The sequence below is a fragment of the Lolium rigidum genome, chromosome 5, assembly GCF_022539505.1.
Source record: "Lolium rigidum isolate FL_2022 chromosome 5, APGP_CSIRO_Lrig_0.1, whole genome shotgun sequence".
Taxonomy (NCBI): Eukaryota; Viridiplantae; Streptophyta; class Magnoliopsida; order Poales; family Poaceae; genus Lolium; species Lolium rigidum.
The window spans coordinates 184,426,059-184,439,656 of record NC_061512.1 but is presented as its reverse complement, the minus strand read 5'-3'; the positions used below and the strand labels follow the sequence as shown (position 1 = coordinate 184,439,656).

At 44.7% G+C, this 13,598-nt stretch overlaps 1 protein-coding gene across 1 annotated transcript; it reads left to right on the top strand.

Annotated features, from left to right (window-relative positions):
- Positions 1–3,883: 3,883 nt before the first annotated feature.
- On the top strand, positions 3,884–7,726 carry LOC124653156 (DEAD-box ATP-dependent RNA helicase 22-like). The gene is made up of 7 exons (XM_047192221.1): positions 3,884–4,227; positions 4,979–5,266; positions 5,568–5,690; positions 6,033–6,463; positions 6,617–6,941; positions 7,174–7,326; positions 7,420–7,726. The coding sequence occupies exons 1-7, from the start codon at positions 3,919–3,921 to the stop codon at positions 7,507–7,509; spliced, it is 1,719 nt and encodes a 572-aa protein (XP_047048177.1). The 5' UTR covers positions 3,884–3,918; the 3' UTR covers positions 7,510–7,726.
- The last annotated feature ends 5,872 nt before the right edge of the window (positions 7,727–13,598 follow it).

The following is a 13,598-nucleotide window of genomic DNA, read 5'->3' as shown; positions in this document are numbered from 1 at the left end:
GGTGGTTCCGGCCCGCGCGCGGCCTCGGCGTCGTGTCGGCGGCGGCGGCGGGTGGTGGGATCGAATCGGGGAGGGGGGGAGTGGGGAATGGAGACGCCGCCGCTCTCGGCAGCGGGATTTTGAAAATGTGGGGTTTGCGGGGGATGGCGAATGGACGGAGATGCCCCTCGCGACCGTTGGGGAAGGGAGAAACGTGTGGCCGCGTTGATTAGCCGGGGAGGAGTGTGCGGTGTGCGCGAGGACCGAGCGCCACGTCAGGCAGGTGTGGACAGGAGAAAAAAGGGCGCTGCCAGAAGTTCAGGGCCTACTATACTTTAAAAAAAAGATGAAACCAACAGTGGAAGGAACCACCGTTGTATTTGATATAGAAGGTGGTGAGTCTCGAACTCTGGCTGTTTAGTACAACTTCACATGTACTAACCAGTAAGCCTTAGAGTCTTTCTCCAGGGCCTACTATACTTACTTTTCATATGAAACTCTGCCAAAGATAAATTCAGTTATTTAGAACGAAATGTTTTTGAAACATGCATGTGAAAAAACGAATAGGCTGGAAATGGAATGTGTGTGCCGTCACTTTGGTGAGGTTGGACCTATGGATCCCTACCCGAGTTTCTTTTGTTTAAAAAAAGTACGTAATTGTCTACCTTAACTTTATATGATGCATAATATTTTAGTACAAGAAAGACAACAATGTTACAAATGTATGTCAAGACAAGACTACACCACCACAACACACACCCAAAACCCTAGTGGACTACTCCCACAAAGTTTCTACTCCCTCTGCCAGAGTCCATTGCCGCCAATCAACAACCACCTAGTTCACCAAACACTTAACCGTAAACTTCTTACTAATGTTGTTGAAAACCCTGGCATTATGTCCCCGGGTTCTTATTGGACCATGATTGGCCTCCTGGAATGAACTACTGCAGAGATTAGCTTCAGTCCATTTGGTACAAGGGTCCGACGAAGTCCGCTGGGGACTTACCAAGAGTGGGGTATTCTCGGTAGGATCCATGTAGCATTGATAGAGCCCATTGAACTTGTTTTCAATAATAAATCTATTTGAAAGATGAAGATACCTCTTAAAACTAAGGTGTTTGCTTGGTATATTTGTCGTGGTGTTATCCTTAATAAAGATAACCTTGCAAAACGCAACTGGCACGGCTGTACGAAATGTGTTTTTTTTGTCACGAAGAAGAGACAATAAAACACATTTTCTTCTAGTGTCGGTTCGCGAGGTCTATATGGTCAATCATTCATATGAGTTCTACCTTATATCCCCACGTAGCGTTGCAAACATTTTTTGCAATTGCCTAAATGGGGTGTACCTTAGGTTCAAGGTTCTCATCAAAGTGGGAGCGACTCGCTTATTTGGTCGCTTTGGCTATGTAGAAATGGCAAGGTTTTTAAAGATAAAAATTCTTCTCTTATGCATGCAAGTCATTTACCGATGTACAACTATGTTCCGTTTATGGTCTTCGCTGCAGCACTTGAAGGACGGAGACCACTTTATAGAGGTGTCTACACGGTTACAGAATACGGCCAAGGAGTTTATTACCCAACATGAGTGGATGCATAATCGTAGAATTGCGACTCCTATGGCGTAGCTGGCTATTCATCAATTTATCTAAGATTTCTTGTATTTCTACTTTATGAGACGATGCACTTTGTTTAGACGGTTGTGTAAATCTTAGCTATGCGAGAGGCCGGGTGTTCCGTAATAAATCGCCCTTTATCAAAAAAAAAAAAAAAAATGTCCCTGGATTCTATTTGGGTGGAGATATGGGCATAAGGTACCCGCCATCCACAACGTTCTTTGCTGTTAAAGCTTTTATGCTCCTACATGAATAAATTGTCTCCTTCATGATTTTTTTGGTCTATGTCCATGTTTAAGAGATCCCGTCCCTCTTAAATAGGGTTGGTACTTTCGTGGGATCCTGTTTGCAACCCTATTCCTGTCAGAGAAGGGTGTTGCCTCACCCGACGAAGATAATGTGACATATTGATATAAAAAAATAGTTGTGGATGCCATAGGGAACTACAAAATGAAGTGGTGACACCAAATCCATGTACTCCACTCACATCAACTTCAATGAGAACCACCAAGCCCGAAAAATTACTACACTACATGTTTAATAACCTACTCCCCCATATCATAATTTTGTCGTGATCTTTGTTAAAATTTGAACTACAATCGAGATAAGATTTATGGGACAGAGATGGTAGATGAAATATTAACAAATAATTGGATGGGTGTATTTAGCTACCATTCAATCTCAACACTTGTTGAGTAGTAGTTTGTACAATGCATGAAATTTTGAAATGTTTGTTTTTAAAATTTGTGATGAAATAATCATGCATGTACATATATAGGGACGTCTAACATATTCGTTTTGAATTTATATATTTAGCCACAAAATTGTCATGTTTGAAGTTAGATCATAACGCATGTTTCTTGACCATCAGACATTACAGTGCGCTCCAAAATTGATCTAAAGATGGAGAGGCAACGGGTTTGGCCTCAATAATTGAGAAGGGTGGCCCAAGAAAAATCATTCTTTCCGGCAAACCAAATTTTGGTGATCATGGTAGGATGACTCTTTTTTTGTTTAGGGAAACAACAAGACTCTGTTGCGAAGCTTTATTAATCAAATAGGGATCATCCTCATAACTTGGTAGATAATGAAATGACATTCTACGGTCATTGACATCCCGTGAAACAAAACAAAACGATGACTTGGTAGATAAGGAAATGATGTTGTGTGGTCATCGACATCGCGCAAGCCGACATAACCATTCAATTCAACACCATAAGGAGCTAAGGTTTCTACTCTTGCAGTGATCATGCTCACAACTTGGTAGATAACAAAACGATGTTGTGTGGTCATGGACATCACGTAAACCAACATGACCTTTCAACTAACTAATTCTTGTACTTTCGTTTCAAGACCATGATACGTTGTTTGTTCTTTCCATGAAACGAGGACAAGACTTGCAATGAAGGGATTCATTCTTCTCTGTTTGTATTGTACATTCTTATTTCTGTACCTAACAATAAAGGGGCTAAAGTTTCTATTTTTTTTTCATTGAACTTAGACTTGCCCCTGGAGTTGACAGAAATTACAGGTTACTGCCACCGCTTAGTTAAAAAAAAATAGTTCACCGCAGTCATTTCCTCTAGCGAATTCCTTTCGTCCGTCGATCATGCTCACAACTTGGTAGATAAGGAAATGATATTGTGTGGTCATCGACATTGCGCAAGCCAACATGATCATTCAACTCAATGATGTAAGGAGTGAGGGCTAGTTGTGGCCGAGCGAAAGTGTGGTGGATCTTGCGTCACTTTCTTTTGGCAACACGTACTTCCTCTAATCTTTTTTAATTCATTCAAATTTGTAGTAAATCCTAGTCAATTAAAAGAGACTAGAGAGTAGCTCCTCCGAGTGAAGTTTTTTGGTTTTGCAATTTCACCGTGTAGCCCTTTTTTGGGCTCATACACAACTTTCTCCCGATGTGTCGAGACAACAATGTCTTGTGTTTTCTTAAAATAAAATTGTTATGTCATTTGTAAAACTCAACTGAGTTCATTTGACTCGTTGGAAGGTGAAGGGAAGATATTTGCTAGAAAACAGTACTCCTATCTCCTCAATCTCGTGTTTTTTGGTCGTGACACGCCTTAGCTAATTCAACACTATTTTAGCATCATCTCAAAAACACTATTTTAGCATAGACAAATGTACCCAAGATACAAGAATCCCATTCTCAAAAAATAAAAAATCCCAAAACGAGAGGAAAATTGTTGGCGAGCACGTAAAAATCCGGGCCCTAAAAATCCAATACTACCACGTCATGGTGTAGCGAATGCTCAAGGGGTGAACCGAGTTATCTGAACTTCTCAAGTCGCCCGCCGACGGCACGATGGCGCTGAGCCACCTCCGCCACGCGCCGCTCGCGCTCCGCCTCGCGAGGCTCCCGCCCCTCGCCTGCTCCTCCCACGCCGCCCGCCGCCTCCTCCTCTTCGCGCCTGCTCGGCCGTGGCGCCTCCTCTCGACCGCCTCGAGGCCGCGCTCGCTCGCCACGGTCGCGGCCGCCGAGGCCGACGACGCCAGCGCGGGCGCCGACGGCTTCTTCGCCGAGGACAGCACGACCTGGAAGTCGCTCGGCCTCTCCGACCGCCTCGCTTCCGCCTTGCAGGGCACTGGGCTCGCCAGGCCGTCGTTGGTCCAGGTACCTTTTGTTCAACTTCACCTCTGCTGGCTGCGGCACAGCGCGTGTTCGACGAAATGCCAGAGTCCGCGTGCAATGCCTCGTACCTCTTCAGCATCAGATGGTCAGTTGGTAGACTGAACCTCTACGAGTGTTCTGATGTAATTACCGGATTGGGGTGATCCTACCGTGTCTCTGTCCATGTGAAGTGACTGAGCAGTCTGATATTGTCATGCTGGGTTAAATAATCTTCCTGTGCACTCTCTGTCCATTGGAAGTATCGGTGTCCTTTCTAGTGGGCAACTCATATGCGCTGTTAGGTGCCGTGAAGATTTCACCCTCCTGCATCATATGCCTAAGGTGTAAGCAGTGATTAATTAGATAAGTAGCTGAGCAAAAGAAAATTCAGAATCTCAAAACAGAGAATGATCAAGTGTCATACTTCCTGCTAGGCCCAATGTAGGATTAAAGCATTATAATCGAATCAATTCCCGGTATTTCTCCTCTAAGTTTGCATGTTGCACTAACTTGCTGAGAACTGGTTTACTAGTAGTACTACCTCCGTCTAAAAATAGGTGTTAATTTTGTCTAGGTACGGATGTATCTAGATACGTCTTAATTATAGATTCATCCTTATCTAGAAAAAGTTGAGACATCTATTTTTAGACGGAGGGAGTAGTAAATTTCCGTTATTATTTTTCCTCTCCTTTTGCTAAAGCATGGTGTTGCAACGATTTCGTACTTACATCAAGTGTCAACTTCTGCAATGCAGGCAGCTTGCATACCACATGTTCTTTCGACGAACGATGTAATTGTTGCGGCGGAGACTGGCAGTGGCAAAACACATGGTTACCTGGTTCCACTGATCGAAAAACTGTGCTCCAAATCTTCCTCCACAGTAGATGATGATCCTCAGAACGTTGCCGCAGGAACGGATAATGTTGTGTTGGTTCTTTGTCCCAATGTCATGCTGTGTGAGCAAGTTGTTTTCATGGCTAATTCATTGCTTGATGTATCTGGTGAACCACTTAAGCGTGCTGCTGCAGTTTGTGGGCCAAAGGTATTCTCTGTCTGCCTGTCATATGCTGTTTGATAGCTTGGTAAACTCATCACTTCTTGTTTTACTTATGGATAAATCTGAGATTAGATATATCACACTCTACAACTGAATGTCCATTTAAACAGTTCATTAATTTTTGTAATGTTATATTCCCCAATTTACACTTTGGGTCTCAGGTCTCAACTTAAGATGGGTCTTTAGTTAACTTCTCATTTCCTACAGCACTATTACATTAATGAAACATATTCTGTCACCACATTTGCTAACTTTGTATTTATTTGTTTACGGTATTTCATAACAGGGTTGGCCAGCTGTTCGCCCAGATATTCTTGTAGCCACCCCAGCTGCTCTTTTGAATTATCTATTTGATTATGACCCAGAGAGGAGGCGACGGGAGAAATTCTTGCGTCATGTGAAATTTATTGTAAGTACTTGACTGGGACATTTGCCTGTACATACATTTTTGAATGGCCATGCTAGAAATCTTCTCATTGCATCCCATCTTTTATTTATTCATGAGTTGCTGGATATACTTGGCAAGGCTAGGCTAGATCTTTTGTGCTTTTCTACAAAGTGGACAAGAAAATATCTGTAACAGTTCCAACTCTCAAGTTAAGCTGTAACTTTCTGTGTATATTTTCTTGTTTCATATCATTTTCTAGATCTGCATTTCTATCTGGATCTTTTTGTCGTAAAGCTAGTGTTAAGATATACTCGTTGATATTGCAACTACTTGAGAGTCCTAAAACTAGCTGATTTGGAATAGGTATTTGATGAGGCAGACATGCTACTGTGCGGAAGTTTTGAAAATCAGGTCATTCGTCTCATCCACATGCTGCGGTTTGACGAGAAGCTACTCTCAAGGGCCGAAGATTCTGGAAAGGAAGTGCTACCTGAAGGTTCTGACGAATATCATGAGGATTCAGGCTCTGAGAGTGCTGAATTTAGTGATGTTGATGAGGAAAATGATGATGGTCATGTTCAAGATGGATCAGTCAAGCCGGTGGAGAATGCTCATGTAGGAGGACGCAAGGACTGGAGGAGGGTTAGAAAAGTCTATAAACGCAGCAAGCAATATATCTTTGTTGCTGCCACCCTGCCTCAGAGTGGGAAAAAGACCGCTGGTGGTGTGCTGAAACGAATGTTTCCTAGTGCTGTGTGGGTTAGTGGTGCTTATCTGCACCGTCACAACCCTAGGTATACACTCTACGCTACCATAAGCTTCTGAATGTCTTTATTATGGTCATTGTTCAGCATGGAGAGATTTCTCACTAGTATTTGCTAGGATTCCATATTTGTTTCTTATTTGCACATTACACACATTTGATGTACAGTGTACAATGTATGCAGATTAGAGCGAAGATGGATAGCAGTTACTGCTGATACGCAAGTTGATGCTCTTCTGGATGCAGTAAAGTATGGCCTTAAGGGTGAAGTTGACCAAGAACTTGGTCCGAATCGAACTATGGTGTTCACAAACACTGTCGATGCTGCTAATTCTGTCTTTGACATACTGCGGCGAGTTGGCATTCCATGCATCCTGTACCACCGGGAGAGCTCTCTGGAGGAAAGGACAGCCAATTTACAATCTTTCCGGGAAGATGGTGGCGTGCTCGTTTGTACTGATGCTGCTGCTCGTGGACTTGATGTGCCAAATGTTTCCCATGTAATTCAGGTATGATCAGACATTACCTTCTGAAATGTCTGCATTTCAATCATCATCATTTTCCTAATAAGAGCATTTCATGGTAGCACAATCGATCATAAGTTTTACACAATGTGGTGCAAAATTTCATGCAGTTTGCCTGCCATATATGTTTTCTTTAGAATACCTGGTATATATGTAAAAGATACATATAAATTACTTACAGTAGATATTCTTGTCCATCATATATTTACACTTGCAGGCGGAGTTTGCGGCTTGCGCTGTTGACTTTTTGCACAGGGTGGGTCGCACAGCCAGAGCTGGCCAATCTGGAATAGTGACTAGCCTATACACAGATGCAAATCGCGATCTCGTCAGAGCAGTTCGTCAAGCAGAAGAGTTGGCCCAACCAGTGGTAAGGCTATGGTCTGTTGTAATCATCATTTCATGCCGTGATAGATCTTGCTGTAGAGACTCTTACAGAAAGAGAAACTTTTTGTTTAACCAGGAGAGAGCGTTCAGCAGAAAAAGAAGCTTCCGCAACAAGTTGAAGAAGCAAGCTCGACTACTACGGGAGCCTGCAACGTTGCTGTCTTAACCTGCGGCACTTGACGACTTTTATCCGTAGAAAGAAACAGTGGTTACTCATCATCTCGTGTTTCCCTAGGCGACCTAGTTTTGCTATTTACTTCCTGTTGTTTTTAGGATTCCTATACATGTAGGAGAATGAAATTGTTTATGCCTCGTCGAACCTGTATGTTTACAATCTTCTCTGTGCAAAATATTCTATTGACGTTGTAGTCAAGAGAAGAATAAAATTCTTTGATTTTTTCTTCGAAAATGGGCACTTTATTACTTGCGCAATAGACCCGGCCTCTGCATAACTAAGATGCACACAGCCGCACACAAATTCGTTACAAAACCAGAAAGATGTTCAAATGGATAAAAAAAGTACAAAAAACAGAAACAAATTCTAGGTAGGAGGATCTAGCCGAAGGTCACGCTGCCACCCATGTTGGAAAAAATATCCCTCGCCGTATCCTCCAACCGTGAAGACACCTCCGTAAAGAGGTCCCGGTGCTCGACACGCTGCAACGGTATCCATGAGCGGAGCAAAGCCGTGCATCGGTAGATGACCCGCAAAAAAGAAGAAGAAACATTATTGAAAATCTTGTCATTTCTACATAGCCATAGCGACCGAGATAATTGCAATCGCTCCCATCCTAATAAGACGTTTAAACCTAACATCCACACCATTTAGCCGGTTGCCAAATAAATTGACAACACTACGTGGTGGGTATAAGGTAGACCCTATTTGGACAGCTGACCATATAGACCTAGCTAACTTACATTGGAAGAATAAGTGGTTAATTGTCTCGTCTTGATGACGGAAGACACACTTTTTACTTCCATGCCGGTTGCGTTTGGCAAGATTATCTTTAGTAAGGATTACCCCCGACGAAGATACCATGCAAAGATTTTTGTTCTCGGCGGTATTTTCATCTTCCAAATCTTTGAATTATTATCGACCGGGAGTTCTGGCTGAATTAAAGCATTGTACATGGAAGCCACTGAGAATGTACCATTCCCGGTAAGGTTCCACCGAAATTCATCCGGTCCCTGCGTCAGTTGAACTAACTCAAGACGCTGTAACAATTCGTGCCACGAGGTTTGTCTGAGACCGATGAGACTTCTTCTGAAATCCACATTTGGTGGGAAGTCTTCCAACACCTTAGCGATAGTATCGCTTTTGTGGCGCACTATATTGTACAATGCCGGATACTGTTCTCGGAGCGTGGTGTTACCCAACCATATATCCTCCCAGAAACGAATTTCCGATCCATCCTTAATAGAGAAAGAGCCATATGGAAAGAAGAACTTCTTTGTTTCCATAAGACCAGCCCAAAAATGTGAATCTCCTGGTTTCCAAATAACCTGAGATAAAGCTTTTGAGCCAATATACTTCCTCTTGAGGAGTGTTTGCCATATGCCCTCTTCGGTAAGTAGTTTATACAACCATTTACCGAGAAGTGCCCTATTTTTGATCTGGAGGTCTTGAATACCAAGTCCTCCATGATCTTTGGGCCGACACAGCACACTCCATTTAGCCAGCCGATATTTACGCTTCTCGCAGTTCCCTTGCCGAAGAATCTTGATCGGAAATAATCCAACCGTTTTAAGACTCCTCCGGGAAGTTGGAAGAAAGAAATCATATATAGTACCATATTACTCGGCACCGCATTTATGAGAACTAATCTTCCTCCCAAGGACAGCAATTTGCCTTTCCAACTAGTTAATCTAATCTGAAGTCTTTCCTCAACCAATTTCCACTCAGCATTGGTAAGTCTCCGATAGTGAATCGGAATTCCCAAGTACCTAATTGGAAATTGACCTTGGCCGCAGCCGAAAAGCTCGAATACTCGTAACATGATCTTGGGCCTCACCAAAACAAAACAATTCACTCTTATGGAAATTTATTTTCGGACCGGACAAAAGCTCGAACGCAGAAAGAATTAACTTCGGGTTTCGAGCCTTGTCTATGTCATGATCCATAAAAAGAATTGTATCATCGGCATATTGAAGAATGGATAAACCTCCATCAACCAGGTGAGGAATAACCCCTTCAATCTGGCCCTCGGACTTTGCACGTTCAATCAAGACGAGCAAGCATATCAGCCACTATATTAAATAACACCGGCGATAATGGATCTCCCTCGTCTTAGTCCTTTCTTAGTCTGGAAGTATTTGCCCACGTCATCATTGACTTTAATGGCAACACTTCCTCCTGAGATAAAACTATTGATTAACGCACACCACTCACCAGAGAAACCTTTCATTCTGAGAGTTTGTTGCAAAAAGGGCCACTTGACCTTATCATATGCTTTTTCGAAGTCGATCTTTAAAATGACGCCATTCAACTTCTTTCTATGCAATTCATGAACAGTTTCATGGAGGACTACAACCCCATCCAGAATATTCCGTCCTTGCATAAAAGCTGTTTGAGAGGGCCTAATCACATGATCTCGCCACCGAATTTAATCGGATCGTGGAAACTTTAGTGAATATTTTAAAGCTCACATTAAGAAGACAAATAGGACGGTATTGTTGAATCCTTTCTGCCTCATTAACCTTGGGCAATAAGATAATTTCACCAAAGTTGAGCCTAAAAGCTCTAGCTGCCCAAGCATGCGGATCCGTAAAAAGAGCTAGCAAATCAGCCTTGATGACATCCCGTAAAGATTGATAAAATTCAGCTGGGAAACCATCGGGGCCGGGGGCTTTATTATGCTCCATTTGGAAGACAGCTTTTCTTACTTCCTCCTCGGAGTAAGGCGAAGTGAGAAAATTATTCTCCGCTTGAGAGACTTGGGGGATATCCTCCGTTCTTGTCTCATCCAACGAGAAATTGCTTTCCTCTGGAGCACCAAAAAGCCCTTTGTAATAACTTGTAATAAACGACTTTAGCTGCTCATGACCCTCAATCGTCCCCTCATCCTGAACGAGAGTACGAATAAGCTTCTTCCTGTGTCTGCCATTAGCCACACAATGGAAGTACCTTGTATTCGAATCTCCTTCGAGAATAAATTGGGCCTTAGATCGTTGGTACCATTTCAGCTCCTCTTCGCGCAGAAGTTTTGCGATTTCCGCATTTGATTGGCTTTTTTGCTCAATCTCTTGTGCGGAAAGCGGTCTAACTTCTGCTTTAGCTTCGAGGTCATCTATAATAGATGAGAGTCGCTGTTTTTCTTTTCTAAGAATGCCAGTTGTATGTCGTGCCCAACCACATAGGTGTTTGCGTACCGCACGTATTTTGTTATTCCACCTCTGTATCGGAGACACACCCACAACCGGCCTATCCCATACCTTTTTAACCATGGTTTGAAAACCTTCTCGATTCAGCCAACCGAGTTCAAATTTGAAACGGCGGTTATTCGGAGGTCTAGGTAAACCAGTGGATAATAATATGGGAGCATGATCCGAGAACCCAACAATACGTTCTAGCGCGCGTACCGTCACCATTGGAAATTTCAATTCCCAGTCGGTATCCATTAGTACGCGATCTAGCTTTTCATATGTTGGCTCTGGAAGATTGTTAGCCCAAGTAAATTGTCCGCTGATCATTGACACCTCCCTCAAATCCAAGCTGTCTATGACCGCATTGAACAAGAAAGGCCAATGATTGTCAAAACTACCTCTGCTCTTCTCGCATGGAAATCTCAGCAAATTAAAATCCCCCCTATGAGAATAGGGTGAGGGTTTTCCTTTGCTAGATTCACCAACTCGCGTAGGAAGGCGGCCTTATGAGCTTCCTGGGCAGCACCATACACGGCTACAAGACTCCATATGAAATTGTCAGCTCTATTACGGATGTGGAATTTGATATGGTATTCCCCAACCGAATGTGCTAACACTTCCATGGAGTCTGTTTTGACACCGAGTAGGATCCCCCCGGAGCGCCCACGGGGCGGACAGGATATCCAAGTAAAGTCTATACCACCGGATATACGGTTCAGAAGACTTTGCGAGAAATCCCGTCGCCCCGTCTCAGAAATAGCCAAAAATCCAAATTATGATCCCTAATGCGAGTCGGCAAAATGTAAGTGTTTAGCCAAGTCACCAAGACCTCTGCTATTCGCGAACATGCCATTCATTGGGAAACAATTGGATATTTGGGAATTTTTGACCGTTTCCGCGGTTTTTTGCTAGAGGGAGATTTGGATTTCCGACGAGATGCCTTTAAGTCATATAAAGAGTACATGTCGTCCTCATCCAAACTCACCTCTGACACCTCACCAACTAGATGAGAAAGAAGCTGACCATCTGATGTGGCAATCGCTTCATCCTCATCCAAGTAAGTGGAGTCCAACCTAGTCGAAGCTTTTGGAATAACCGTGACACGATCAAATTCCATATGCTTCAAGACTCTAGTTGAAACAGAAATCTCCTTTTCGGAACTACCAAGACTAACTCCTAAACCATTAAGTCTAGAAGAAATAACAGGTGATGAAAAAGATAAAAACGATTTAGACTTATGAGTAGAGCTCATACCATCGAAGTCGAGGTTTTTCGCCGCCTTACGGCGCATCGCCTTCTGCATGGTATCCTCGTCCGTCACAGTCCCACCATCCGCATCCACACCAAACCTCCCACTCCTCCTAACCGGAGTGACATACCCAGCATGGCATTCACTCGACGGTACAGGAGTGGGTGGCAGCTGAACAACCGCCCCCCTATGTCGTTGTGAAAGCGACACACAGGGCGTCGTCGGTGTCGGTGAGGAAGATGCAGCCGATGGTGTGGAAGGTGACTCCGTCATCGCGGGAGCCGACGCCGACGGTGAGGTAGGTGACACCTCTGGTGAGGTAGGATGGGGAGCCGCAGCATCCGGCCTCAAACCCACCCCACCGAGGGTCAACGTCTCCACCGCGGTGGTGTGGGGCAAGGTCGATGTAGAAACCCCACACACCACCACCAACTCGTCTTCTACACACCCCTTCTCCACCGACACCCCCGCCGCAGCAACCGAGACCGTGGGAGGGGGCACAGGCGGTGTAGCAGCCCCCTCAACCACCGTCGCAGCACCAGAAAGGGGAGGCGAAGGCGCAGCGGTCTCCCCCTCCAACAGAGTCGAAGTAGATAGAGGAGAGACCAGCGGCGTCGAAACAGGCCCCCTCTCCTCCGGCTCCACCTGCTGAGCCGCCGCGTGCCAAGGTGAGGAAGAGCACACCCCCGGCGACCCCTGCACAACCTGCGAGGCCACGGGGACAACCAACTCCAGTGGAGACCCCGCCGATCGCCCCACTAGCTGCGGAGACACCCTACGAATCCTGTCAACAATCTCCTTTCCTCTCGGAGTCTTCGGACTAGCATTATATGGAGTAATGGCTGGACATAAAACATGAGAAACCGGTACCGACTTTCCTTGACCATAAGAGGAAGAGGGCGCAGAAGAGTCCACCTCCATATTAGAAGTCTCGGTCGACGGTGCCCCAGATGGTCCAGTGGTATCATCATCCTTATCATTACGCAGGTCCTCTCCATCCATATCATCACCCTTCCGCCTCCAAAAAAACTGAGAGAAGGACGGATCCGCCACAAACTCGGACGGCTCTCTACGGAACACAAAACTGAAAATCTTCAGTTTAACAGCACAAGCCACGGCAAGGAACGGACCAATATCATCCACCTGTGCCTCCAACGCCTTGGGGTTTACCATAGCAACAAGAATACGCACCACCCCGCGGCTCCGCATAGTGACAAGGTCAATATCAAGCGGAACACCAAGAAGAGTCCCAACCGCCCATAAACCATGGAAGTGCCTCACTGTGTATGGAACCCCCTCCACATGTACCCAGACAGGCTTGAGCTCAGATTTATGTTGTATGTCCTGAGGCTTCCAAACTGAGACCTTAGCTGTAGCCTTGTGAGCCGGTACTCCCATCTGGAAACCATCAACACGCTGAAGATCCGCCGCGGAAGGGAAGCCAATGAGAAAGGCATCATCCCCATGTGCAACCGCCTCCCAGTTCCACTGCCCATTAAGCGGACAAATCCTCTTCATCAAATCTTGAATCGCCTTTGCCGGAACCTTGTCCCCTGAGATGGACACCAGAGCAGTAGGGGAGCAAGTCGGTGCAAGATGGGCCTTATGCACGCTATCAGGCAAACAAAGCAGAGCATCATCAG